General features: G+C 63.1%; 4 protein-coding genes across 5 annotated transcripts; all 4 read right to left on the bottom strand.

Moving 5' to 3' along the window:
• Positions 1-5,044: 5,044 nt before the first annotated feature.
• TCF15 (transcription factor 15) lies at positions 5,045-7,533 on the bottom strand. Of its 2 annotated transcripts, none has more exons than XM_036395659.2 (2): positions 7,057-7,533; positions 5,045-5,235 (listed from the first exon to the last, which is right to left on the bottom strand). In XM_036395659.2, the coding sequence occupies exons 1-2, from the start codon at positions 7,531-7,533 to the stop codon at positions 5,143-5,145; spliced, it is 570 nt and encodes a 189-aa protein (XP_036251552.1). In that variant the 3' UTR covers positions 5,045-5,142. The 2 variants fall into 2 exon arrangements, with proteins under 2 accessions (XP_036251552.1, XP_036251553.1); XM_036395660.2 differs by having other exon boundaries at positions 5,045-5,243.
• A 5,671-nt stretch (positions 7,534-13,204) lies between these two features.
• On the bottom strand, positions 13,205-16,945 carry SRXN1 (sulfiredoxin 1). Its single transcript, XM_036395883.2, has 4 exons — positions 16,695-16,945; positions 15,889-15,976; positions 14,300-14,773; positions 13,205-14,136 (listed from the first exon to the last, which is right to left on the bottom strand). Exons 1-4 carry the CDS (start codon positions 16,943-16,945, stop codon positions 13,933-13,935), a joined length of 1,017 nt encoding a protein of 338 aa, XP_036251776.2. The 3' UTR covers positions 13,205-13,932.
• SCRT2 (scratch family transcriptional repressor 2) lies at positions 16,314-21,422 on the bottom strand. Its single transcript, XM_036396029.2, has 2 exons — positions 21,191-21,422; positions 16,314-19,049 (listed from the first exon to the last, which is right to left on the bottom strand). The coding sequence occupies exons 1-2, from the start codon at positions 21,312-21,314 to the stop codon at positions 18,343-18,345; spliced, it is 831 nt and encodes a 276-aa protein (XP_036251922.1). The 5' UTR covers positions 21,315-21,422; the 3' UTR covers positions 16,314-18,342.
• A 3,674-nt stretch (positions 21,423-25,096) lies between these two features.
• Positions 25,097-26,834, bottom strand: SLC52A3 (solute carrier family 52 member 3). The gene is made up of 3 exons (XM_036395727.1): positions 25,807-26,834; positions 25,429-25,552; positions 25,097-25,309 (listed from the first exon to the last, which is right to left on the bottom strand). The coding sequence occupies exons 1-3, from the start codon at positions 26,832-26,834 to the stop codon at positions 25,097-25,099; spliced, it is 1,365 nt and encodes a 454-aa protein (XP_036251620.1).
• Positions 26,835-26,917: the final 83 nt, after the last annotated feature.

The raw sequence follows: 26,917 nt of genomic DNA on the forward strand, positions 1-26,917 counted from the left end.
CATCGAGGAAATCTTACAGGTCCTTCTGCTGCCGAGTGGTCACGGGGGAAGCCCGGCCCCCTTCCCCCCATTGTCAGCGGCAGGGCCGTATCCTCGCTCCGAGCCCCGGCCCCTAAAAATAGCTCTGTGTCAGGCGATTGTTCCGACACCTTCACGGCGGCATTGACGTGGGCCGGAGCGGGAGAGCGGTGGGGTAGGTGGAGGGGAAGGGCTGGAGGTCCCCCCTGGGAGCACTCGGAGGATTTGCCGCTGATAACGGCCCCTGTTGTGGGGAAATGGGCTCCCGGCGCGAGGCACGGTGCCGAAGGCCTTCCCGTGCCGCTGCTGCCCGCTGGTCACCTCTGCCCCAGCTGCCCCAGCCTCCTGCCAGCCCCACACCACCCTGGGGCACCAAGCAGGGGACGGGTCTCCCCAGGGCACAGGGGGGGATGGAGCCCTCCCAAGACCCCAGTTCAGATCCGGCAGGGTGGGGTCAAGCCCTGTCCCTCCCGAACCGGCTCCGTGCGGTCAAGCCCTGTTCACCCCCAAACCAGCTCCCTGGGGTCAAGCCCTGTTCACCCCCAAACCAGCTCCCTGGGGTGTCCCCACCATTGGGGCCAGGTCAGGCAGGGGCAGCCCTGGGGGAGTGGGGTTGTTGGTGTGTGGGATGGCCACATTTTGGAGGGTTTAAGGCCATCCCTGCAGCACTGTTCCTGCCCTGAGCACCTGCAGGCATTCCCTGCAGTGAGACCTTTTCCCACCCCCTCTCAGAGCCCCATCTCCAGCCACAGTGCCTGTTTGATTGAGTGTGGGCCCTGCTGTGGGATCCCAGGGAGGCGGCACCACTGCAGGGCTTGTGCTGGGAAAGGGGCTGTGCAATGGAGACATCCTGGGACAGCCCCCTCCCTTGTCATCCCCTGCCACCCACTGCCAGCTGAAGGTGACGACCCCCCCGGGCCCTCTCCTGCTCAGCCACCCCAGCTGCAGAAATAGGATTTTATTTCCCATGAAGAGGTTTGGATTAAAATAACTTCCTGGCCCAGATCCCTTTTTTTCTGATATGGCTGGAGATGTTTGCCCACAGCCCTGCTGGGTATCCAAGCCTTGACCCTCCAGGCTGCTGTCCCCATGGTGGGGACATGCCTGTGCTCTGCCAGGCCTTCAGGGACGTATCCCTCTCACATCCATGCCCGGCCTCACTGACTCAGAGCCTCTGGCCCTGCTCACCTGCTGTCCACGGGCTGAGCTGAGCCCCCAGGGCCGCTGGCCATGGGGCAGGGCACGGGGCCAGCCCTGCTCTGATTACCCCCAGCGTTTTTTCCTTTTTCTTCCTTAATTTACTGAGGGCTAAATCCAAATATTACAACTTCCCCTCCACGCCGCTGGTTACGCAGGCGGCCCCGGCCGGGCATTGTCTTATTGTTTGCAGAGGGAAGCTCCAGCGGGAGATTAACCTGGCGTTCACCCCGCACCACGGCCTCACACCCTGTCCTTGCTGCGGGGCCCGTGTCCCCAGGGACCCCAGCTGGTACGAGGTCCCAGCAGGGAGAGCAGCTCTGAGGGCTCCTGTGCATGGGGGGGACGTGGTGGGGTGGTGGCAGTCCTGCAGCAGCACCCACTGCACCCTTGGGATATGTGGGACCTTGGGGCACTCTTGCTGTGCATCCCTTGTGATGGTGAGGATCTGGCAGGTGTCTTGGGGGTCTCAGGCAGACCCTTTGCCCATTTTCTTCCCCAGGGACCCTGGAAGGATGCTGGAGGGTCAGTACAGTCTGGGTCTGCTGGCACAGGGAAGCAGGGACTGCCCAGCACCCCCACCTGCAGGACCATCGTGCTGCCCCTTGGTCGTCCCATCCCATCCCATCCCATCCCATCCCATCCCATCCCATCCCATCCCATCCCATCCCATCCCATCCCTCCCTGATCCTTCTCTCCACCCTGCCTTGGGCAGCAGAGATGTGTCACCCTGTCCTCACTCAGTGGCATCTGGACCTGGGGGGTCCCTTTGCCCTTTGCCCCCAGGTCTGACAGGGCTCAGAGTGACCTGTGACACTCAGTTGATGCCTGTCACTGTCACAGGGAGGATTCCCCAGGCAATAAGCAAAGCAATAAGCTTTGCTCTAGGATACTCTGTGGTCTTTATCACGAGCCTCCACTCTGAGAGGAGCCCAGGGAGGGTCAGGCAGCACCCAAAGGTGTTGCCAAAGGACAAGGAATGAGTAGGGCTGAACCCTGGCCCCAAAATCTGTCTTTGTGTCCTCTATCCCTGTCTGGCTCCTCTTGCTCCACTGACTCAGACTCAGACATGGTTTGACTCCCCAGCCCCATCCTGGGGGCGGTGGGTCGGGAAAGCAACGCTGCCCACGGACTGCAGGCTCTGCCTGACCCCTCTGCCCTCTGTCCTCCCACACCCCATGGCCAGACTGACCCTCCTGTGTCCTTGCTTGGCCATGGATCCCTTTCCAGCAGCACAGCAGTGCCAGGGGCTATCAGGGCCTGGCCCCTGTCACAGGGGGTGAGCCCCAGGCTGACCCCTGCCCACGGCTCCAGCAGCTCCTGCCTGGCCAGACCCAGCCTCATCTGTCCCACCAGCAAGGCAGCTCCTGGCACCCGTGGGTGCAGCCCTGCTGCATTCCAGCCTGGCTGGCCAGCCTGCGGGGAGGCTGAAATATTTGGGAGGGGAATGGAGAAGGGAAAGGGGAAAAAAAATAATAAAATAAAAATCTATAAAAAGAAAGTTTAAAAACACAAGTTAAAAAAAAAAAAAAATACCAGGCACGGAGTGCAGCTGCGGTTCTGGTTCCAGTTCCCAGGTGATGTCAGGCCTGGAGCCTCTCCAGCCCTGGCCCCTCAGAGACGGTCTTTGTGGGTTCAGCACTGAGTGTTTTTCCTTCCTGAGACTCGGGGACACCTTCCTGTCTCAGAGAAAACGGCCAAGAGCCTTTCCAAGGGTGTCTGCACGCAGGAAGGGGAGAGGATGGGAGGGGAGCGTGGCTGGGCTCGGCGCGGGGCTGCCGGGGAGCCGGCGGTGGCCACAGCACTCACCCCTCACGGGGCAAAGGGGCACCCGGCTCCCACCAGCCCGGCAGCTCTGAGTCACCGTTTCCCCTCTCATGGTGCTGGGAGGGGCTGGAATGTACTGGGACCCACAGGCTTGTCACTGGGACATGCTGGGAGCTGTGGCCCCAGTGCTGGGACATGCTGGGATCCATAGCCTCAGCAGTGGGATGTGCTGGAATCCACAGCCCCTGCACTGGATGTTATTGGGTGCCCAACTTCTGGACTAGCACATGCTGGCACCCAGGACTGTTACACTGGAGCTTGTCTTGGGGTCATTGTGCCATCCTTGGCGCTGGGGTGCGGTGACATCCATGGCCCTAGCGCTGGGACATGCTGGATCCCACAGCCTTGGCACTGGGATGTACTGGGATGCATTGCCTTTATACTGGAGCTTTCTAGGGCTCCAGTCTCTGGCACTGGGACATACTGGATGCACAGCTTCTGTGCAGGGATTCACTGGGGCTCATGGTCTTCATATTGGAGCTGGCTGAGGCTCCAGTTGCTGGCACTGGGACATCCTGGAACACTGGTGCTCAGCCCTGGGACATACTGGGACCTATACACTCAGTGCTGGGACCTGCTGTGCCCCCAGCACTGGGACCACCAGCCCTTGCTGACCCCCTGGGGGCTCCAGAGCTGCTACTTCACGAGGACGTTCCCCTTTTATGTGCGGGTCGGGATGTTTGCAGAGCACAGCATCCCCCACGGCCCCTGCCCCCCGATAAACCCGGGGGCAGGGATTCTGTGTCCCAGGCTGTTTGGAGAATCTCACGGCTGTTTATTGGGGTCTGGGACACATTAGCCACGCTGAGAACAAACCTCTCCCACCCACCCCGGTCCCTGCTTGGGACCAGCTCTCACAGCTGCAGTGCGCTGTCAGCTCCATAAATCAAACCCGGGGGAGGGAGCCCGGGGCAGGCTCACCTCGGTGAGTGGGGGGCCAAGAGGTGCTGTGGGCTCTCAACAGAGCTCCTGCCCGGGGCAGGCTCCAGCGAGACCCCAGCATGCTCCCCCTGCTCCATGTTGGCTCCAGGACCCTAGGGAGACAGGGCAGCTCCAGTTCTGCAGCCCTTGGGGGGAGCCCCCAGCTGCCCCATCCACAGCTGCCTCTGCTCCGTGGGACACGCCGGCCCCTGGGAGCCGCCAGCCCCGGCACTGCACCATTCCCAGGCTCAGCTATCTGCACTGGCCAGCCAGTCCAGCCCCCTCAAACAGAATCCCATGTGGGGATCTGGCCTGGGAACCCCCCATGTCCCCACCTGACCCCATGCAGGTGCTGCTGCCTGCAGCCTCACTGTACAAGGCTCTGCATGGTCATCATGGTGGCAGTGGCAGTCACAGTGGGGACAGTCATTGTGCTGGTGGCAGCAGTGGTGATGGTGCAAGTGACATTGTGCCAGTCACGATGTACAAGGTGGAGGGCAGGGCACAAAAGCAATTACACCAACCCTGACCCACCACTTGGGCACTCGTGGCTGCAGCACAGGGCTGGCACTGCCATCCCATCCCATGGCATGGCACTGACCCCCTTGGGACTTCTGCAGCCTTTGTGGGGCTAAAGCTGTCATCAGGGCCTGGGGACACAGGGACAGCTCACCCAGGGGTCTTACCCATGCTAATCCCACTGTGGCACAGGGTGGGATGGTTCCACTGTGGGTAGAGCTGGGATGGTCACACTGGTTCCAGCAGCACAGAGCAGCAGTGCAGAGCTGGAGGTCCACAGCCATCTTGGGGATCCCCACCTCACCCCACATGGGGGTGACAGGCAGGCACTGGCCCATCAGAAAAATAAGGCTTTATTTTCCAAGCGGCTGCACGTGCACAACCCCAGGGCCACTGTCCCCCCGGAGCGCCTCCACGCCGGCCGCACACAGGCCCCTTCCAGTCCAGCCCCGGGGCGCGGGGACCCCCTCCCCGGCCCTGCCCCGCGTGGGCAGCCTCGGCCACGGGAGCGTCCTCCCGCCCCCCTGCCGGCTCCAGGGCCAGTGTCGGTGTGCTGCCAGCCTGGGCTCGGCCGCTGCCATCTCAGGTGAGCAGCTCCCTCCCTCCCCGCTGCGGTCTCTGGGCTGGCGTGTGCGGGCTCCGTCTGCCTCCGCCGCTGTGTCAGGTGGGCGCTGCCGGAGCCCGGCTCATCTCCGCGACACTCGCAGGGGCGTCACCCCTCGCACCTTCAGGCAGTTGCCCCCGAGGTCCCTCCTACTGCCCTGCAGAGAGAGGAGGGAGAGCTGCAGGTACCATGGGGTGTCTGGGTGGGGGGCACCCCGCTCCTGCCTGCTGCCCACCACACTGACTCCTCCTTGGGACCCACTGTGAGATGGACAGTGGCTCAGTCCTGGGGTGGCTCTGTGCTGCCTGGAGTGGACAGACAGACAGATGGGGCCATGCCTGACAAGTGGTGGATTGTGTGGCTGAGGTGGGTGCTGTGGTGGAGCCCTACAAGGTGGGTCCCCCTCGGCCTTGTCACCCTGCAGGACACAGCCCCCATGGCTGCTCAGCACCGCAGGGCTCAGACCTGTGGCAAGGGCCAGTCGCACCTCAGGACAGACACACAGCCCTAGACAGATCCACAGCCCTGACAGACAGAGTCCAAACTGGGATGGGGAGACTCAGCTCTGCCTCACAGTTCATGAGAACATCATCAGCCCAGTACTGCCCAGTATAACCCAGCACAGACCAGCACGGTGCAGATTTAGCCCAGAACATTCTGGTATAACTCAGTGCAGATCAGCAGAGCCCAACAGAGCCCAGTCCCAACCCAGCCTATTTCCAGCCTTGCACAGCCAAGCATGGTCCAGTACAGCCCATTTCCAGACCATTTCCAGCACAGCACAACCCATTTCCAGCCCTGCCCATTTCCAGCCCTGTACAGCCCCTTTCCAGCCTCAGGGCTGGGATGCAGAGTCAGATACCAACCCAGCTCCCCCCACTGCCCTCCAGCAGGAGCTTCCCAGCCCCAGTGCCTCCACAGGGTCCCCTGGGGGTCCAGCACTGTGCCAGACCCCTGGCTCCAGCCCCAGGAAGCAGCTCAGAGGATCTCAGCTCTGCCAGGGACCAGGCCTGGAGGACCCCAGGAGGGCTGGAGAGGCTGCTGAGGGGGGCAGCAGGAGCAGGGGAGCAATTAAAAATGGAGCAGCAAAATGTGAAAAAGCTCTGAGGGCTGGACTGTGACCCATGGCTGTACTGCTTGGGGTCACACATGGGACATCTTGAAGGTCTGTGGAGACAGTAGCAAATACAACAGCCCCTGCTCACAGCCCTGCCAAGGGATGTCCAAGAGGTTGGGCAGCTCCCAGCCCCTCACCCTGCACCCCATATCCTACACAGCTATTCCTGGGTCAAGCACACCCTGGCATGAGCAGCAGGGTGGGCTCACCACAGGAAAGGTGTCCCTTGAGCCACAGGGTGCTGGGGGAATCAGCTGGGTGGGCAGGACAGGGGTGCTCTGCCATGGCCCAGCTCAGCCATGTGGGAGCTGTGCCAGAGCTGCCAGCAGACCCTGCATGGGAACACTGGATGGGGAACTGTCTGGGCCCCCTCGGGGGGTGTCTGCTGGGCTCCTCCTGTCCTCATCACATCAGGGAGCTGCTGGAGTAGCCCTGCTGCAGTGCTGGTGGGCTGGCAGGGCTGGGTATGGAGATGGGGATGGGGATGGAGAAGAGGTCAGCCAGCGAACTCTAAGCCCCCCTGGGACAACCAGCGCTGCCAGCTCCGGGGTGACTGTTTAACCCCTGAGACCTCCCAGCCCGGATGGACGTGGGGGAGCAGCCCAGCCCTCTGACGTGAGCAGGAGCTGTAGGCGTGTGGCTACAAGCAGGATTTGGCCAGGAGCAGCCAAAACCTCCAGTGGGAGCTGGAGTCAGAAGCTGTGGTTCTCACTGAGCCATGCCAAGTCTCCTGCCCCGCTCAGCCCAGGCAGGGTCTGCTGCCCCCCATCCCTTGGGCACATGCTGAGCCTCCTGCCTCGCTCAGGCCAGCAAGGGGAGGAAGAACCCTAACCCATCCCAGAGCCCCGCTCACCCCTTTCCGCTGGTTGCTGAGGCAGAAGGTGCAGATGCTGCGGGGCTGTTTGCTGTCCAGGTCGCCCTTGGCGCCATAGATGGCACTGAAACAGGGCTGCCCGTCCTCGCAGCCCTCGCCCAGCAGCAGCACGTTGGCCAGGTGGGAGATGTAGCTGGAGGCCAGGCGGAGCGTCTCGATCTTGGACAGCTTCCGATCCACCGGCTCGGTGGGGATGAGGGTCCGCAGGGCGGTGAAGGCCGTGTTGACGCTCTGGGTCCGGTCCCGCTCCCGCGCGTTCGCCGCCTGCCTCTGCTTCACCATCACCATCGGGCCCGGCTTCCGCGGCAGCTTGCGGCGAGCCTCGGCGCCCTCGCAGCAGCCGAACGACTGGTCCGACGTGTCGCTCTCGCTGCGGTTCTCCTCGTCCTCCGAGAGCATGCTGAGGTCGGGGTAGAGCACGCGGGCGGCCACGGGGCGCAGCATGGTGAAGGCCATGGCGGGGCGCCCGCCCGCACCCCCGGCCCCGCTGGGGGCACCCCCCGTGCTGCGGGGAGCCTTCCCCCGCCGGCACAGCTGCGACGGCGGCTCCGGGCGCCTTCCCGCTGCTGCTCCGCCGCGGCAGCTGAGCAGGGCTGGGACGGCTGTCTGCAGGGGGAATCGGGATTTATACGGCCGGGGAGGGGCTGGCTCCGGAGCCCACCCCCAGCCGGCCCCCGCGAGCTCCGGCCAGCGGCCAGTGGCCAGCGGCCAGCGTCCTCACCCCAGCCCTGGCTCTGGCCACTGGCCTGGCCCCACTGCGGCACGCTGGCCAGGCTGCGGGCACCTTGACCCCGGGTCATGCCCGCGGTGGTAATTGAGCCGTGGCAGTGCCCGGGGCACTGTCTGACAAGTGCTCCCTGTGCCGTGGCCTCTGGCACCTGCAGAGCAATGTCACACACAGCGCACAGGCAGCGTGTCCCCAGCCCCTGCCTGGCTGTCCCTTGCCAGCCCTGGGTCCCACACAGGGTGGCATGAGATGAACCTGGGGCACAGGAGCTGGGATGGGGAAGGCAACCAGGAGCGGGTGGCAGTGGTGCAGTGCCGGGGGTGTTTATCAGAGGAATGCCAGTGGGGGACATGCTGCTGCCCACACCCTGCCATGCCCCCCTGGGACAGGGTCTATGCCCAGGAGGAGCAGTCAGGGCAGGCAGCCTCGCAGGGATGCACTCCTTGCTCCTCTGTTCCCAATGCCTCACCCTGGGAGGTGACAGGGACACATGGAGAGGCAGGGGCAGCACTGCCGGCAGCGCTGCCAGGAGCATTTCCTCCCGCCCAGGAGGAAGGTGTGTGCCGGCAGTGGAAACACAGAGTCTTTTCCTGATAGGGGAGCGATGAGCTGGCAGCAGCGGGAATCACCGGTGTCCTGGGAAGGGCTGGGGGTGCCCCCCAGCCTGACCATTGCTCCTTGTCATTCCTTGGCACTCAATACCACAGACTGTGGCCCTGCTCCTCCTCCTCACCAGAGGGGTCTCTGCGGGTCCCACTCTGCCTTCAACCCCCCAGCCCTGAGCCCAACCCTCCCAGGAGCAGGCAGAGGGATAGCCAGCTGAACCAAGCAGGCAGGAGGCTTCCTGCCTGCCTTCCTCCCCTTCCTCCTCCTCCTCCACGATACTCCAGGCATAATGAAGGTCAAGCGGCAAAAACATGTGGAGGGCAGGACCTGGCTCCTGGCAGATGGCCCCGGGGCTGCTGGGGATGTGGCTGGGAGACTTGGCAGTGCCAGCTGCAGTCCCCACTGTCCAGCAGCTCCACAGCCAGAGAGGGATGCTAGGGGAAATCTTGGAGGCTTGCCAGGGCTGAGACAGTGGCCGTGGGATATCACAAACACCCCAGTGGGGTGCCCTGGGAGCCATGGGATGGGCTGGCATCATGTTCCTCAGTGCCCCATGGGCAAAAGCAGATTGCAGGACTGCAGCTGGTGGTATGGCTCCTGGGGTCTGGGTCCCTCCATGGGCTCTCCTACTGCTTCCAAGGGTTTGTGGCTGCTGGACCATATCAGGGGCAGCTGTGCTGCCTGGCACAGGCACCACTTCACTGCCTCCCATCCTGCTGGCTGTGAGCAAACGGCCCCTCTGCCCCCCGCAGGGCACAGGCAGCCCCTGGCTGGCGGGACCCCCCGCCCTGTTTTCCTTCACCATTTGTCTGCCTGTGCAGAGCCTGTAAATCACGCAGTGGGGGGCAGAGAGATGGGCTGGGGGCTGGTGGCCTTGCTGGGGCTGGGGACATGTAGGGCTACACCAAGGGCCAGGGGTCCCACTGGAGCAGGGGACATGCAGAGCCACACCAGGGGCTGGGGACATGCAGGGCTGAGCAAGAGGACAGGGATCCTCCTGGGGATGAGGATGGGCAGGGGTCTGCACTATGTCTGCACTGGCAGCTCTCACCATGCATCAGTCCCCATGAGGGACCCCAACCTTCTCCTGTAGCATTTGCCCAAGTGCAGACCCCCACAAAAGGGTATGTGCAGCAGTGCCAGGGGCAAAGCTGGGGATGGGCAGGCCCTTGGCATGACAGGCAGGGAGCAGGCAGGGAACAGGCAGGAACAGGCAGGGAACAGGCAGGTGCCTGTACAGAGAGGGGAACCCCCACTCTGCCCTCCTCTCACCCCACAGCCTTGCTGAGCCATGGCTGGGGGTCCACAGCAGCCCCTGGCTCTGACAGGTGGTAAGACGGATGGCAGGGGCTGTGTACTCAGCTGCACGTCCCACACATGGCCACCAGCTGGCAGGGACAGGCTGGGGGGGTCACACAGTCCCCACACCCAGCCAAACTGCCCCAGGGCTTTTCTGGGGGGCATGGCCACGTGTGGGGTGCTGGTGGCCTGTGGGGTCTGGAACATGGCAGGGCACAGGCAGGGAAGGAGCAACAGACAGGAGATGGCTCAGTGTGGGGTGGGGACAGTACACGTGTGTGCCCACGAGTGTGTGTGGGGGTGTGCAGCTGCACACATCTGTACATCCCAGCATGCATGGATGTGTGCACAGGGTGTGCACAGGGATATGTGTGTGTGTATGGGGCTGTTTGCACGTGTGTGTGCAGTGGCACATGGCTGTGTGCCTGTGGGTGCCATGTAAACCCCAAATGCCACCACCTCCTGCTGCAGTGACACCTCTGTGTTGGCACAGATGTGTGCATATGTGACCACCGCCTCGCCAGATGCTGCAGACAGAAGGATGGACGGACAGGAGCTGTCATCCCTGGCTGGGAGAGCGGCAGGAGCCACGGGAAGCAGGGAATGCTGCCGGCTCCCTGCCTGTCCAGCTGCCTGTGCAGGCTGTGGCTGTGGGGCAGGAGGACGTGTGGCAGCAGCCAGGTTTTCCTGTGCTGCCCAGTAGGCATCTGGAACAGGACATGAGCCCCTGTGCCTGCCCCCCCCCCCCCAGCTCCCCCAGCACTGTGGCCTGGGCTCTGACTCAGCTGGGCAGGTGCAGCTGAGGCATCACAAACCTTCTGCCAGCTTGAGTGGGTGCCAGGACATGGTTTGGTTTGGCACCACAGCTGATCCAGCCAACTAACTGACCCCTGGGCAGAGGGCAGCACCAGGCAGTGGCTCAGGCATTCACGGGACCCTGCATGGGACACAGAGCATGGAGGGGACAAGGCAGGGGTTGCAGCCCTGACTCCAGCCCAGCCAGGCATCTCCTGCTTGCCGGGCATCGTGGGGTCAGGGTGCTGGGCACCCTGAGGGCTGGGTCCTGCCTCTGCTGCCAGGGAAATGCCCCCTGCCCCCCACACCAGGGAGTGCTTATCTTCGAGGTGATACTTAAGTGTAAGAAAATAAACAGGGAGCAGATGGGGCAGGGGCCAGGGCTGCCCCCAGCCCCACGGGAACGCTCCAGCCCTGCTGGGAAAACACCACAGCCAGCGAGGCAAATGGATTCCAGACCCAGGGCAGTGCTGGAACATGTGGCCACCAGGACACTGGGCCTGACCCTGCCGAGCCCTGGTGAAGCAGTGCTGGACTGATCCATTCAACTCCACCCCACCCCATCCCATTCCATCCCACCCTGTCCTATCATGTCCCATCCTATCCCATCACAACCCATCCACGCCATCCTGCCCCATCCCATCCTACTCAGTGCCCCAAGTCCACAGCCCCTGACCAGACCTTGGCTCTGGGGGATGTCCAGGACTGGCCCCTCTGCCTGTGGCTGCCCAGTTTCAGGGTGCTCACACCAGTGAAGCCACAGACGTGGGAGCTGCCCCATCCCAAATACACAGTCCTGTCCAGCTGAGCCCAGTGAGGCAGGGGTCTCATCCCAGGGGAGTCTATCCCTGCTCCCCAACACGGAGAGACCAGAGATGGCAAATCTGGGAGCCCCTGGAGCCCCCTGGGTGGGGAGGAGCAGTGAATGCCATGGGGACTGGGCATTGTGAAACATTTGGGGAACAGAAGAGTTTCCCCATTTTCCTGGATCAGGGCTGTATCAGAGTGACCTGGTGGGTCCCCAGGCAGTGTGGGAAGCACCAGCCCCCCCTGCCCCTGGGCTGTACCTGAGGGCTGGGGCTGCTGGTCTGGAAGGCATTACACGCCTGTCGCGCGGGGAAGTCTGTCCCAGTTCCGGAGCTGGGACCCCTCCCCACCCGGCCCGGGCTTGGGGGAGCCCACAAAGCTCCTTTGTTCCTGCCCTGGAACGAATGGATTGGAGGCAGCCGGATCGGCTGTCAGTCGGCGACACCAGAGACCCCGCGGGTCAGGCAGAGGGAAGGGGGACAGGTGGAGCACGGATAGAAGGAGGCAATGCAGAGACCCATTCCTGTGCCAGCCAGGGGCTTGTGGCACCAGCAGCCCCAGCTGGGAGCCAGCTCCCACTGCCCACACCATGCCAGCCCCATGGATGCACCAGTCAGCCCTGGAGATGCTCACACAGCACCTCGGACACAGCTCCAGTGCCAGGGAGCCCTGGGAGTGATGTCAGGACACCCTGGGACTGGCACGGGCCTTTGGCACTGTTTGCAGGGGATGGCAAGCTGGAAAAGCAGATCCTGCAGCAGGCTTCCCAGCTGGAAGAAGCCTCCATGGCTTGCAGGAAAACGAGTTGCAGGATCTGGGCAGCCTCAGTTCATTCCCACTTTGTGGAATTCCCAGTTTTGCTGAGCTGCCTCTTATCCAAGGGATGAGGGGCACAAGCCCGGGAGAGTGGGGCAAACAGCGTTCATATGAGATGCCCAGCAGTGGGGGCACACAGGATATGGGCAGACATCAGTCTCTGCTATGGGACACCCATTTGGGGGCACTCTGGAAATGTCCACATTGCCCCAGGAGCCGCTGCAGGAGCTGCTACCTCCTGCCTCCACCCCCCGCTCTCTAACAAGAGGAAACTTTTTAGCACGCCACAATTCTGAGGAGAAATTTATGGCCCATCAGGGAGCCGCGGGCCAGGGCTGCTCTCGGTGAGTGCTTGCAGGGCTTCCTCCCGGCACACAGCTGCTTTCATGCGGCACATGCAGCTCTGGAGTCTCCCTCCCGTCCCTTCCCCTCGCCCAGCACCCCCAGCCCACCCTGCTCTTCCTCCCCAGTGGATCCCGCGGAAACGTGGAGGCAGCGGGAAATTGTGCCCTGTCCCGTGCCAGCACTGCCAGCTCCTGCCATGCAGAGGAATCGGCCATGCCCTCCTCTCCCAGCCCTAGGGGAAGAGGATCCGCTCAGGAAGGAGCATGGCTGATGGGGCAGAAGTGTCCGGCCGCAGTTTCCCAGTCCTTCTGCTGACTCACGGCGTGGTGAGTGAGTCAGTGGCCTTTCCCCTCCCTGGATGGAGGCTCTCGACTTAAGAGGGATGCTGGGATGCCCAGGGGATGCTCGAGGCGTTTTTTCAGGCTGCACGTGGGGTGACGATGTGGTGCTTGCAGAAATGACAGCATCCCAGCATGGCAGGACCACGAGTCCCCACAGCTGGGCCAGAGCTGACCCTGAATTCAGCTCCGTGGCAGGGTGGGCTGGCAGAACATTGTCCTGTCACAGCATCCATCCCCTCACAGAATATCCATCCCCTTGCAAAGCCTCTGTCCTTGTTCTGTGTGCCCACAGCCACTGCTCTTGCTGGGGCCAGGCCATCATGCTGTGCTATGTTGGACCACTGCATCCCCGCTCCCAACCCCAGCACCCTCTAGCACCATGCCAAGGAGCTGCAGAAGTTTTGATCATCTTTATTCCAGGTGCAGCAGTGGCTGTCCCCACCACAGGATTTTGGAGATGTCCCCCATGGAGACTGGGACACTGGTGTGCCCAGAGTCGCTGAGGGAGGGCTGGGGACTGGCCATGCCAGGTCTCTTCCCTGTGTCCTGATTCTGTTGTGTCCCAGTTCGCCTGTACCCCTTCCCGGTTCAGCTGTGCCCCGAATGAGCTGTGACTTGTCCCAGTTCCAGTGTGCTCCGGTTCCGCCATTCCCGCTTGAGCCATGCCCCGGTTAAACCCATTCGATCCCGGTTCAGCTATTCCCGGTTGAGCCGTGCCCCGGTTTAGCCTGTTCCATCATGGTTCAGCTATTCCCGATTGCGCCATGCTCCCGTTCATCCCTCCCCAACCGGTTCATCCCGTCCCGGTTCATCCCGTCCCGGTTCGTCCCGGTTCCCGGTCGTCCTGGTCCGCGCGGTCGCTCCGGGCGGCGCAGCGCGGCACAACACCGCCACCTGCCGGCCCCGCCGGGCGCCTCCCGGTACCGGTGAGAGGCCCGACCCATCCCGACTGCCGGGACCCGGGGACCCTCCGAGCCTGGGGGACCCTGACCCATCCCGGCTGGAGGAACCATGGGGACTCCCCAGGGCTGGGGACGGCCGACCAAATCTTCATGAAGGGCTCACGGGTCGGAGCCAACAGGGATAGAAGGGGCTGCTGGGCATCCTCAGGGTGCTGGGCTAGCGCAGGTGAGGCGTGGAGGAGCCGAGGTAGGTACGGAGGTCGCTGAGGGTGGAGGGGATGATCTTGGCGGGGATGGTCTCCCGGCGGAGTGCCTGGTGGGCAGCATAGCGGTGGCAGCCCCCGAAGGAGTAGAAGTAATCGCCGCCCTCACTGCCTTTGATCCAGAGCACGTCGATGGGGGGCACCCGCTCGGGATCCTCCTAGGAAGGGGAAGAGACGCCCAAGAGCAACACACCCCGGCACTCCCATCCTGCCCTGACACCCCCCGACTGTGCCAGGGCTTGGGTGCTGACAGCTTCCCCAGCAGTGCCCTCTGAACGGGTGCAGGAGGGGCTGCCTCTGCATCCCGGGGGCTGTGCTCACCTGCAGGGTCTCCATCAGGCTCTGCACCTTTCCCGGCTCCAGCTCTGGCGGGATGGGCCGGATGAGGACCCGCATGGGCACGTTGTGCACGGCCGCGATGTGCTGGGTGTGGATGCTCCTGTCCTCGGCCTCTGCCATGGCTGTGGCTGCCGGCCGGTCTCGGCCGTCCTCTGTCGTGCTCAGCCGAGCCCTCCGCTCTGCCCCGAGCAGTGCAGCGCCCAGCCGTACCCCTCTACTTCCTCCTTGCCCGGCCATCGTCATCGTCACGGCCTCCGCCCCGGTGTTTTGCAGAGTCACAGTGAAGGGGCAGGACAGACTTCCGGGCCGGGTGCCAGAGCCGCTGCCTGCTCCGGGGAGCCTGCGGTCAGGGCTGCCCTCGGCTCCTCCTTCCCCTGGGACACCCATGGGCATGCGGCAGCTGAGGTCCCCACCAGGTGTGCTGGGGGTCCCTGTCCTGCCCCCTGCGGGTCCCACCTGGCCGGGGCGGGGCACTGAGGATCATCCTGCAGCTGAGAGTTGGGATATGACCCCACCTGCCTGGCTGTACCAGGAACATGTCCCCAACCCAGAGCCCCCTCCCTGCTGACACCGATGGGGTCCACAGCAAGGAAGGTGAGGCATGAAATAACTGCAGAGCTGACCGGTGATGCTGGGATGCTCCACAGCTGGGCAGGCACTGAAGAACTTCAGCCCTGAGTCCGTAGCCATGATATTTTCTGAAAAATCCTTTCCTTAAAATTTTTCCTCCTGAGAAGCTGAGAGGCCTCAGGAACAAAATGTAAACAATGATTATCTGCTGCTGTGGAATGCAACAGGTGGATCTGTTATTGGTCTCATGTGGTTGTTTCTAATGAATGGCCAATCACAGTCCAGCTGGCTTGGACTCTCTGTCTGAGACACAAGCCTTTGTTATCATTCCTTTTCTATTTTTAGCTTGCCTTCTGATGAAATCCTTTCTTCTATTCTTTTAGTATAGTTTTAATATCATATATATCATAAAATAATAAATCAAGCCTTCTGAAACATGGAGGCAGATCCTTGTCTCTTCCCTGTTCCTCAGACCCCTGTGAACACGGTCACACTGAGTCTTTCTAGGTCATTTCTTCAGACCAGTGTTCCAAACAGGGAGAGGCTCCCAGGAGGAACTGGGTCTCCCACCCCTCTGGCTGCTTCAACCAGGACACCCTGAATCCACAGCAGGGACACGATGACAGGGGATGGCTGCTCCCAGTGCCCTCACCCTGGCTCCCTGGTGTCATGGAGGGTCCTCAGCCCCAGAGCTGACTTGGAAGCGTGCAGATGATGGTCAGGGATGGTTTTTGTGAGGCTCTGGAATTAGTTTCTTGCAAGGTGAATCTGGTAATGACTTTGTGGGTGAGGGATTGCACTGATGTCACTGGGAGCCCAGGGCTCAGCTAGGTCTGTGCTGACAAGCTGGATGCTAAAAATAATTTGCCTTCCCCCATTGGCACCCACATCTGGGAAAGGATGAGGAGAGAGGGGTGGGGAGCAGGAATGCCTGTCTGCCCCTGGGAGCAGGGGCTCTATTGGGTTGTCATCACCGGTGAGTTCAAACAAAATGTGCTCACAGAATCCTCCCCATCCGGCGCAGCGGCGCCCCGGGGTGTGGGAGCGTTACCGGCGCCCTTGCCGGGCTGCCCGCCGGGCTCTGCGCCGCTGCCGGGATTTCACACGGGATTTACTTCCAGGTCAGCGCCCAGCCGCGCTCGCTGCCCCCGGCGCTCTCAGCAGCAGGGTGGCACCGTAACCCCTCCTTGTCACAGCAGGGGCTGTCTGGCTGCTGCCCGCTGGCTGAGGGGCTGGAATGCCCAGGGTGCCTCAGCCACCCGCTCCCAGCGGGCTGCCAGGACATCACCCCTCTATTTGGGGCAGTTCTCTCCAGGATGCTCCAGCCCAGGAGTGGGCATGGGCACAGGGCACCGTGGGATGGGCAGGGTGGCGGCTCGCCTGCCACCACCCGCCACCGCCGACACAAATCCCCCAAGACACGTGGTTAGTGGCAGAAATCCCTTTTATATCCCTGAATTGCATTACAAGTAATACTGCGGGTGGCCGGATCTCAGTAGACTTGTCATACTGGGGCTGGCGAGTACAAAACCTGGCAGAAAAAATCTATCATGCACGGAAAATTATTGCTGTAGTATCTGCTATTTACAGGAGAGAGGGGCAGCAGCGCAGTGCTCCAAGCCTGCCGGCCTCAGGACACCGTGCTCCGCGGAACGGCGCGGGCATCGCGGGGAAAACCCGGCGGGGCGCCTGCGTGGCCAGGGCGATGCTCATCCCCTCCGTGGGGTGCGGATGTGTGGTCACCGTGCCATGGCAGTGAGGACCATGACAGGGACATCCCCACTCAACCCGTGACCAACACAGGCACCGAGGCAGCGGGAGGAAGACGGTGCAAGGGAGGAAGACGGCGCAGGAAGACGGTGTGGGGGTGCGCGAGTGCGGCCCCGCGGGGCGCCGGGCTGAGTCCCCAAGTGTTGGGGACCGGCACAGGGTGGTGGGGCTGTGGCAACTCGCGGCCCGAGGTAGGAAGCGGAGGCGTGGGTCGGGCCCCGCTCCGGAATGCCGTGCGCGGAGCTTGCTCCGGGGCCGGTGCGGGGGCGCTCCGCCGGGAGGTTGCATAGAGTGGCTGGTTTGTCCCCGCTGGGCTGGCGCGGGGCACGGAGCAAAGCAGGAGCCCGTGGAAGCAAGGAAGACAAAAGAGAAGGGCTTTGCCTTTGTGGGAGGCTTGCAGGACATGCAGCCTGGGCTGCCGGGCCAGCTCGTGCCCTCCTGCCTCCGTGCCCGCCACGCAGTCCGCTCTGGGGTCCTGTCCCCGTCTGTGTCACCGTGGCTGTGTCCTGGGCACGGCAGTTCTGCTGCAGCTCTGCCACCTCCTGCGAGCCAGCGCTGGCATGGCCCGGCCAGTCTTGACAAATAAATAGTGAAAAGCATAAGTTATAAATAATATAAATAAGAACATTTAAATAGACTCACCCAAACTTTACAGCTACTCTGACCCCCTCCTCCTGAGTGCAGGTGGGGGGCAATGGCGAGGGAGCCGGGAGACGGCTGGAGAAGGGGCTGGGGATACGTGGGGGGGTGGTTGGGGGTTTGGGTACTACCTGCCCCAGGGCTGGGTCTCCAGCCCAGCTGCCAGCCCAGCCCTTTGCATGGTGAGGGGAGCTGCACCTGCCTGGGGGGGCTATTCCCCATCACCGAGGCATGGGCCAGTTGTGCCTGGCCAAGCTGGGAGCTGGGAGCCAATGGAGGTCGTGTCCTGTGGATCTCTGCTGGAAGCCCCTGGCTCCTCCCTTGGCTCTTCCCCTGACTCCAGGGCTGTGGATCTGCAGTGCCAGGGTGAACGCTGTGCCACAGGGCAGAGGGGCAGCCGGGTGCCCTGTGTGGTGGGCTGCAGGGACCCGAGGCTTCACGGGTGACTGGCAGCCCTGCCCTCTGTCAGCCTCAGTGGCCATCAGTCCTGCCAAGCTGGCAGTAACACCAGCCTGTGGTCTCATCAAGATTAGGGTCAAGGGGAGGGTTTGCTCCTAGCGGGGAGCAGAAAAGTGTCTTTTCTCCCCCGGGGTCCCCCGGGAAGAGAAGCAGCAGCTCTAAATAAATAATAGTAATAAATTAAATAAATAGAGGTGAAAGTCACAAGCTAGGGGAGGAAAGTCTCTCCTGGGCCAGGAAGAGGTCCCCAGGTGAGTCCCCCGCAGAGAGACCTGCCTGGCTGCGGGGGGGCTCTGGGACCCAGCGGAAAGGAGCTGGGTCCCACCGTGGGGGGGACCCCCTTCCCAGGGAGCAGATGGGGAGTGAGTCTGTGGGGATGTGTCCTCCAGTCTGAGCACAGCAACAAACCAGCTGGCTGCAGCTGCAGGAGTGCTGGCACAGGGACTGGGACCAGGATGGGATGGGGATGGGGACAGGATGGGATGTATAGGGGAATAGGGATGGGCATGGGATGAGATGGGGATGGGGATGGGGGTTGGATAGAAGGATGAGGTTGGGAAACGGGATGTGCCACAGGGCTCGGGGGGCTAGTTCCCTATTGCACAGCTGTGTTCGGAGCCCTTGAAGCAGGCGGACTCGTAGTGCTTGTTGAGGTACGACTTGAGGGCGAAGGTCTTCTCGCACTGCTTGCACTTGTAGTGCTTGAAGGCGGAGTGGGTCTGCATGTGGGCGCGCAGGTTGGAGCGGTCGGCGAAGGCTTTCCCGCAGTGGGAGCAGCCGAAGGGCTTCTCCCCGGTGTGGGAGCGCATGTGGCCCTGCAGCAGCCAGGGCCGGCTGAAGGCTTTGCCGCACACGTCGCACTTGTGCTTGAGGTTGTGGGTGAGGACGTGCATGGCCAGGGCGGGCATGGAGACGTACGCCTTGCCGCAGGTGGGGCATTTCCTCGCCATCTTGCTGTCCAGGCTGCGGTGGGTCTGCTTGTGCCGGCTCAGGTTGGAGGAGGTGGCGTAGGTCTTGCCGCACTCGGGGCAGGAGTGGCGGTGGCTGCCACGGCGCTGGCTCTCGCTGCGCCGGCGCGAGCGCCCGTCCGTGATGAAGAAGGCATCCATGGAATAGCTGTCTGTCACTGCCGCCTCCCCATTGAAGTAGCGGGCGGAAAAGCTGGACTGGGGGCTCTCGGGATCGCTGTACTCCTCGTGGCCGGGTGCGTAGGCCGGGTCTGGTGGCGGTGGTGGCAGGCCTTGCTTCTTGTCAGTGTCATAGCCGGCTGGCGCCAGGCAGTGCTGGAGGTACCCTGTGGGGACAACACAGTGGGGTCATTGTCCCTCCAGAGCAGCCACACCAGGGACAGGAAAAAGCCACAAGCTAAAATTTCCCATAGAAGGTGCAGAATCAGGGTTGTCCCCCTTAAATTAGTTCCTGTCCCAGCTGAGCCACTGAGTACCAGAGCTGCATTGTCCTGCCCTGGCTCCTGTCTGCATCTGTCAGCAGGATGGGTCCCATCCCGCAGGGCTGCCTGAGATGAGAACTGGGGATGGAGCTGCGGAACGTCCAGCTGCGCCTGCCCCGCAGCCCCCAGGGGCTATTAGCTGCCAGACAGCTGTCGGTGCCGGGAGCTCATTGTTCACCGGGGCCGTGCCGGTAATGAGCTACGCTCTGTGGGCAGCCGGGATGAGGGGGATGAGGCTGCTCCAGGTTTTCCTTCCTCAGCAAAGGGGCTAGAAAAGACCCCCACCTCTCTGCTGTCCCCAAAGGGCCTATTCCCTGGAGATGGGACAGCACCAGGAGGGCAGCAGCACCGGGTCCCTGGCCTCCTGCCAAATTGAGCGACCCACAGCCCGCCAGATGTGGAGCCAGGCTCGGGTACCACTCCACTGGCGTCACACACATGTGACATTGGTGCAAGTCAGCTCATGACTTGCTCCGTATGTAGGTCTCCCAACCTGTGTCAGAGCAGGCACTGCGTTGGCATCCCAGTCCCTCTGTGCTGTCACACAAAGGTCACAGCAGGAGCAGCAGTGCAGCCCTCTTCCCATGAGGCCAGCAATCCTGGGGATGTACTGGCACCCCATGACCCCCAAACTGGTCCCAGCAATCCCCTGCCTTGTGCACCCTGGTCCTTGCAAGCTGCTTCAGAGGCCTCATCGCCACTGATACTGACAGAGGGGCTATCGGGGGCCTGGGGTCAGTGCACAGCTGGTCTGACCCATGTACACCATGGGGCAGCAGGGACATCCCACCACAGCTGCAGCTGAGCATCCCCTAAATCCACACAGCCTCTGGCAGCACCCACAGACCTCTTGGCAAGCAAGTGCTGCCGTTTGTCCCGTGGTGGCCAGGGGTGTCTATTGTGGGGAGGGGGCTGTGGGGCAGGGGCAGAGCCGGGCCCCCCCGTCCCCCGCGCCGTGCTGACAGCGCGGGCTGTGCAGAAAGCGCTCTGCTCAGCAATTTCTCACGCTGCCTCCGAGCATGCAGCAAGGTTATTTCCAGGAGAGCAGCGTCGGCAGCTTCTGCCCAGCTGCAGCACATCCCTCCCCCACCAGCTCCTGCTTGATAGGGGGAAGCAGAGGACCCCCAGACCAGACAGGCTTCGTAGCCCAGTCGCTGGCAGGGAATGCCCACCAAGGGCTGGGGGGCACTAGAAAAGAGGGCACAAGCACCGCAGCGGCTTGATGTTAGCTTGTGCATGGATCAGGCCCATTCCCGCATCCTGCTCCGTTTCCCAACCCACGAGCAGCCAGGACTCCCTATCCTATGCAACAGAGCCCCCGACCCACGGCCAGCCCCTCTTTCTGGGCAGGTGCCTGGGCTGTCCCGTTGTGGGGCTGTGCCAAGCTCGGGGAACTCCGAGCCCACCCCAGTGTTCCCCCGCAAGAGGACGGGATTCCAAGGACCACGGGCACCCCAAGTCCAGCCTTTTGCATCTCTCTCGCTGCCGGGGTACCCCCTAGTCTCTCCCCCCCGCTCCCCGTGCCCCGGACGGCGCCGGCTCCCCCCGCGCTCCCAGGGGGGCTCGGGGCACCGCTGCGAACAATGAAACCCTCCGGCACGGCGAGGCTGCCGCCCCCCGCCGCCCCCCGCCGCCCCCGCAGACCGGTTGCTCCTTTACCCCCCCAACTTGCCGTGGGAAGGAGCCCACCTCGGTGTCCCACGGGCGGGGGGCACTCGGGGCTGCCCACGGGGCTGACGCTGTCACGCAGGGGATGTTTCCCCAAGGACCAACTTCGGCAGCGGCCGGTGGCCCGGAGCCGGGGACAAGACGACAGCGAGGGATGACACACCCCACCCCGCACCCCTCGCCCGCCGCGGGACACAACGCGGGGACCCCCTCCCCGTCCTGCCCCGCGTCCCCCCGTGTCTCCCTCCCGGTGCCCCGCCGGGCGCACAGACAATAGAGGCGGGGGGGCCCCTCCGGACCCCCGGCCCCGCACTCACCATCGCCGGCGGCGGGGCCGGGCAGCGTGTAGGGGGGCTCCAGGGGGGCGTAGGGGGGCGCAGGGGCCCCGGCGGCCGGGAACGCCTCCGCTTTCAGCTTCTTCACCAGGAAGGAGCGGGGCATGGCGGGGCCGGGCAGCGCTGGACACCTCCGGTACCGGCACCGCCACCGGCCCCGGCCCCCGCACCGGCCCCGGCCCCCCCCGCCCCGGCCCCGGCGCTCGGCCCCGGCGGTGCGCACGGAGAGGCGCGGGGAGGCGAGTGCGAGGGGCGGGGAGGCGGCAGGGCGGCGAGGAGGAGGAGGAGGAGGAGGAAGAGAAGGAGGTGGGGAAGAGGGGGAGGAGGAGGAGGAGGAAGGCAGGCGGTCGTGGGGGGGAGGGGGCCGCTTCGCCCGGCCGCGCCCGGAGCCCCTCCAGAGCCCCCCGAGCCTCCGGTAGCGCGGGGTGCCCCGGGCATCACGACACTGTGGGGTCCCTGGTCCCTCCCCCTGGTTCCTCCCCCCACCCCGGCCACGGACAATGAGGACACAGGGGGACGGGGGGGGAGACGGGAGGGGGGGGCACATGCCTCTGCCTCCCACCGCCTTTGTCTCCCTGCCGCCAGTCCCCGGGGCCAGGGAAGGACGGGTCTGCCGGGCGGGAGTCCTCATCTCCATCCCTGTCCCCATCCCTGTCCCCTGCCCCATTCCTGTCCCCTGTCCCTTGTCTTGTCTCCATCCCTGTCCCCGTTCCTGCTTCTTGTCCCTTTCTCCTTTCCTTGTCCTTGCTCCCTGTTCCTATCCCTGTTCCCGGTTCTCATTCCCATCCATCTTCCCTGTTCTCATCTCTGTCCACAGACCCTTTCCACTGATCCCTTTCTCTTTCCCTTCTCCTTCCCCTGTATCTTTTTCTCTGTCCTCACCCCTTTCCCCTCTTCCCTGCTCTCATCTCTGTCCCATCTCTGTCCCACCTCTCTCTTGTCCCCATCCCTGCTCGCTGTTCCCATCCCTCTTTTCCCACCTTCTCTCCCCTTCCCATGTCCCTGTCCCACTCCCAGTCCCCAGGAAGCACCGTGACCTTCGGAGCCACAACAATAGCAGGCTCGTGGCAGTTCATTGTTCCCGGCCAGAGCCCCCACTCTTGCTCCCCCCTCGTCTCACTGGAGCCCCCACTCGCACTCCCCCTCCTCTCTGCGCTCCGCTGCAGGCAGCTGCTGCTCCGGGGCTGCCTCTCCTGCAGTGGTGCCATCTGAAGGCTGGACTTGTGCCATCTGAGGGCCAGTGGGTGACACGGGGACCTGGCTGGCAGCTGGCTGTGTTCTCCCTGAGCCTTGTGCAATGCCCAGAGTGTTGCAGCACTTAGTAAGGACGGTCCCTCTGCTGTCACCACAGGCAGAGCGCTGGCATGGCTGGCACAGGGCAGCCCTGGGCACACTAGCTCCTTTGGCCAGGGATGTGGCACTGGGTCTGGGGATCAAAAGCAGCATCCCCACGGGCAGCACCATGGGCCAGCCTGCTCACAGCCATGTCTGCTCCTTCTGTTGTGCCTAGAGCCACATCTGGAGTCTGCATCACAGTGCCCCTGCTCACTGCTTTGTGTGGTACTCCACAGCCCAGGGCATCCCACAGCATCCCACAGGATCCTATAGCCCAGGGCATCTCACAGCCCACATCCTAGAGCATCCCACAGACCACAGCATCCCACAGCATCTGATATCCCACAGTATCCTACAGCATCTGACAGCATTCCACAGCTAAGTGCATCCCATAGCTCACAGCATCCCCCCATCCCACAGCATCCCATATCCACAGCACTCACATCCTACAGGATCCCAGGGCTGCTCCCCATGTGGGCTGGGGTCTCTCCACTTGCTCCCGCAGCCCTTGGCCAGGGACTGCCGGCAGCACCACGAGTCCCATCTGTCCCTGCAGCGCTGCCCTGACGTCAGGGCTCTGCCAAGTTCAAGGTCACCTCTCCCGCAGGGCTGCGGCCCCGAGGGGACATCGCCTGCCGGGCAGCTCGCGGCATCCCCGGCACACACACCGGGCTCCCGGCCTCTCTCTGCTCCCTGATTTATTTATCGGTGCGTGTGCCTGCTCTCTCCTGGAAGGCACGCTTGCAGAACGGGCATTACTTACGCCCTAGTTGGGCCTGCCTGCCCGCTGCCCACTGCCCGCCCGCCCGCTGCCTGCCTGCCCGCTGCCCTGGGATTTTGTCTCTCCAGGCTGCGGTGTAATAAGGGAGGTAATTAAGTGTAAAAGGCAGGAGGAGGGAGGGCTGGGAGGGGGGAGCAGCCCCGGCTCCTTTCGGAGGCAGGGGACTGCGATAATGTATGGTAATAACCGCAGCCAGCCCTGCCGAGCTGATAGCGCTGACGGCAGCGCCTGGGCCCCCCCAAACCTGCCCCCGCCACTGTGGGGAGGGGGAGCAGCGCCAGAAGAAAGGCTCAGCCTTCCTCCACCGGGTTTGTGCCTTCCTGAGCAGCTGTATGGAAATAATTCCCATCGGAGGCAATTGTTTCCCCGGCAAGAGGGAGGGGGCTGCGGGGGTACTGTGGGTGAGGGGTTTTGGGGGCTCTCAAGGGCAGGATCATCCTCTTGGGGGGCAGGAGGAGAGAGGTCAGGTCCCTACTCCAGCTCCCAGTCTACCCACAAGGGACATATTCTGCTACTGGAATGAGACAAGCTGCTCCATGGTGCCCCCACACCTCCCACTGGTCCTCAGCACCCCCATCCTCCTTGGACCCTGGACGCGGGCTCTGGGGTCAGCCAGGATCTGCCCAAGGATGCCCACTAGTGCCAGGAGGCAGAGCCCCCCCTCCTGCCCTCTCTGCTGCCTCAGCTGCAGAACCCCCCCAGTGCCAGCCTGGGGGGCTGCTGGCCATTAGGAATTCCAGTCTCGTTCTTCCCAGAGGCATCCGGGTCGCAGCCAGAGCCCCGAAGTGGCTCCAATCCGTGCTGTGGTGCTGCCGCCGGCGCAGGGAGCAGATGCCAGACAAAGGGCCGGGGACAAAGGCCCGGCTGCCTCGTGCCCCAGGGAAGGGGCGCAGGCGCGTGCAGGGCACGGGTGCTGTCCCATCCCGGGGCTGCACTGCCCTGACCTCCTGTGCCTGCCATGTCCCAGTGTCCACCCTGCTGGCACGGCTGGGGCACAGCTAGGTACCAGGTGAGCCAGCCCTGGCACTGGTGCTGTGCCACCCCTACCATGGGCACTCTGCCTGCACTGCTCTGGTGCAAGGCTCTGCTGCAGCCCCTCTCCAGCTCTGCCCACCTCAAGGTGCAGTAGGGCTGAAATGGGGTGCAGGGGGGCACAGGGCTATAGGGATGGGGCCACAAAGCAGAGGGTAGCAAATATCACACATGTCACTCCAGTCCCACTGTGCCTCAGTTTCCCCAGCTGCTATTGGGGGCCTTGTGAATGCTCCGTGTTCCCCCACCATCCCCCTCCTCATGACCGCCTTTGTCCCCAGTCCCCCCAGCTGGCTGCAAACCCCCTGTCTGGGGGCAGCTGCCACAGCACAGGGCCAGGAACGCCACCGGTGCAGCTGGGGCTGTGCCCACCCACAGAGTCCGGGGGGCTTTAGGGCACGATGCCAAACGGTGCCAGACCCCCCAGGGGACGGGACTGGGCATGGCCCCAGTTGAGAGGTACCCAGGTGGGGGGCACTGGCACAGACAGCCCCCTCAGCATGGGGGGTGCAGGCAGCAGGGAGGCAGAGGGCTGAATAAAATAAAACACCTTCTATTGTTTTCACAGGATTGGAACACCCCGTGTCCCAGCTGGGGACAAAGCCCTGGAGATGCTGCGCCCTGGCAGAGTCCATCAGGGAGCTGTGTCCTGGTCCCAGCGCTGCTTCCCAGCCAGCCAGCCTTGCTGGTTCTGGGAGTTCATGCTGGCAAGAGCAGTGGTCTTGGGGTGTCCACCCCACTCATGCTGGGCACTGCAGGCTGCAGTAGTCAGCAGATTTGAAAAGGCTATAGACGTTGACAAGGGGGAACATGAGCAGTGCCCCCAGGAGGGAGCCCAGCTGCTCCAGCACCCCGTACCACACCAGCGCGCTGCGGCTGCGGCTCCGCAGGATCACCCCAGCCATCACCTTCATGTAGGAGAGCGTCCCGGTGAACAGCACCCAGGAGAGGACCTGGTGGCACAGGTGGAAAAGTGGTCAGGGCCAGGGGTTTCCCATTGTGGGGACACCATGGTGAGGTCAGGTCTGGGTGTGGCGTCAAAGACCTCCCTGAGAGGGACACCGTGACTTACGATGATGACATCGCCCCACTGGGACTGCTGGAGGAGCGGGCAGGGACTCATCACTGCAATGGCCATGTTGTAGGCACCAAAGCCTGTCCCTGCCATAGTGAGGAGGACCATCAAGGTCAGGGACCTGCAAGGGACATGTGAGTGTCACTGGAGAGCACTACCTTTCCCTGGTGAGCAGTACAGACACGCAGCACATTCCGGCTCCTTGCTGGCTCCATCCTCCTTTCCTGGGGTGTCTGCGCTGCCAGGGCATGGGCACACCACAGGCCCTCTCCCACCCAGTGTCTACATCCCCAACCCTTGCAGAGTAGGGGCGACTTCTGGGGCAGAAGCCCCTGGTGTGCACCCTGTTGCAACTCCCAGGGCCCTGCAACTCACCTGCTGGGCAGGAACATGGCCACGATGCAGGCCAGGGGGTTGGCCATGGAGCTGAGTGTGGCTGCCAGGTGGTAGGTGGTGTGTCCGTAGGGCAGGCAGGAGTAGGACTGCACGGATGGCAGGACCCCGTTTGTCAGGGCGCTTACCCAGGCAATGAGGAGGTAGATGAGGGTGAGCTGGGTTAGGGAGTAGGAGACCTTCTGTGGCTGGATGTCCCCAGGTCCCTTGGGATCCTTTGGGCATGAGCAGCCCCTGCTCAGGTGCGAGTCAGCTCCCTCATCAAGGATCTGGTCAAATGAGTTCAGCACAATGTTGCTGGGAAAGAGGTGCTGCTGAGAGAGCTCCCACACCTTGGGCTGCCGGGTGAGGAAGAAGAAGGCCAGCAAGCAGGTCAACATCATTGCAGTCATGAGCAGGAAAAAGATGAGGGTGGAGAAGTTGGGTGGGAGGTAGTGGGTCTCCAGATGGAAGATGGTGCTCTCCACAGTCTCATTGCCAGTAGTGATGTTGACTTCGTAGCTGACATTGGTGCAGCTGGAGATACCAGAGCCCTGGCCCAGGGCAATGAGAGATGGGATCAGCCCACTTAGGCCTTCACCTATGAAGAAGGTGTTCGTGTACTGAGGCTGCAGCTGCATCATGAAGGGCAGGAAGGTGACAGATGAGGTGCAGTCCACCAGGGCCAGGAAGAAGGTAAGGATTAGGAAGGGGATGCTGTGGGATATCCCGGCAATGAGGGACGTGTGGTTCCAGAGGAAAGCCAGGAGCAAGCAGGCCATGACACCCACGGACACGATCACATAGATAACAGCCACCTCCTTCAGCAAGCCAGGCCGAAAGCGATTCATGAGGGTGACGAAGAGCGGTCCCACGTTGGCCATCTGGATGATGATGGTGATGTAGGAGGGGAGGTACCACTGCTCCGGCAGCACCGTCACCAGCAGTGGCACCTCCACCCACAGCCCGTTGATGGCCACCCAGGAGCCCATGCCAAAGGCACAGGCCAGAAGGTGGGTGAGCAGTGCCATGGCTCAGGGCTGGGTGCCTGGGCCTGCGAGTGACGCTGCTGTGCTGTGGGGAGAGACTTTGATTAGTAGTGAGGAGAGATCTG

Source organism: Molothrus ater, chromosome 17, assembly GCF_012460135.2.
Source record: "Molothrus ater isolate BHLD 08-10-18 breed brown headed cowbird chromosome 17, BPBGC_Mater_1.1, whole genome shotgun sequence".
In the NCBI taxonomy this organism is placed as follows: domain Eukaryota; kingdom Metazoa; phylum Chordata; class Aves; order Passeriformes; family Icteridae; genus Molothrus; species Molothrus ater.

What these genes read in the sequence shown, in the direction of transcription:
- TCF15 (XM_036395659.2), bottom strand. Translation starts at nt 7,533, where the DNA reads ATGGCCTTCACCATGCTGCGCCCCGTGGCCGCCCGCGTGCTCTACCCC. An exon ending in TCAGCAACCAGCGGAAAGGG is followed by an intron (nt 5,236 to 7,056) that starts GTGAGCGGGGCT and finishes GCAGGGCAGTAG; the next exon opens with GAGGGACCTCGGGGGCAACT.
- SRXN1 (XM_036395883.2), bottom strand. Translation starts at nt 16,945, where the DNA reads ATGCAACCTCCCGGCGGAGCGCCCCCGCACCGGCCCCGGAGCAAGCTC. An exon ending in GTCTTCCTCCCGCTGCCTCG is followed by an intron (nt 15,977 to 16,694) that starts GTGCCTGTGTTG and finishes AAATCCCGGCAG; the next exon opens with CGGCGCAGAGCCCGGCGGGC. An exon ending in GCCTGATGGAGACCCTGCAG is followed by an intron (nt 14,137 to 14,299) that starts GTGAGCACAGCC and finishes TCCCCTTCCTAG; the next exon opens with GAGGATCCCGAGCGGGTGCC.
- SCRT2 (XM_036396029.2), bottom strand. Translation starts at nt 21,314, where the DNA reads ATGCCCCGCTCCTTCCTGGTGAAGAAGCTGAAAGCGGAGGCGTTCCCG. An exon ending in CGGCCCCGCCGCCGGCGATG is followed by an intron (nt 19,050 to 21,190) that starts GTGAGTGCGGGG and finishes TTGTCCCCACAG; the next exon opens with GGTACCTCCAGCACTGCCTG.
- SLC52A3 (XM_036395727.1), bottom strand. Translation starts at nt 26,834, where the DNA reads ATGGCACTGCTCACCCACCTTCTGGCCTGTGCCTTTGGCATGGGCTCC. An exon ending in GCCATGTTCCTGCCCAGCAG is followed by an intron (nt 25,553 to 25,806) that starts GTGAGTTGCAGG and finishes TGTCCCTTGCAG; the next exon opens with GTCCCTGACCTTGATGGTCC. An exon ending in AGTGGGGCGATGTCATCATC is followed by an intron (nt 25,310 to 25,428) that starts GTAAGTCACGGT and finishes CTGTGCCACCAG; the next exon opens with GTCCTCTCCTGGGTGCTGTT.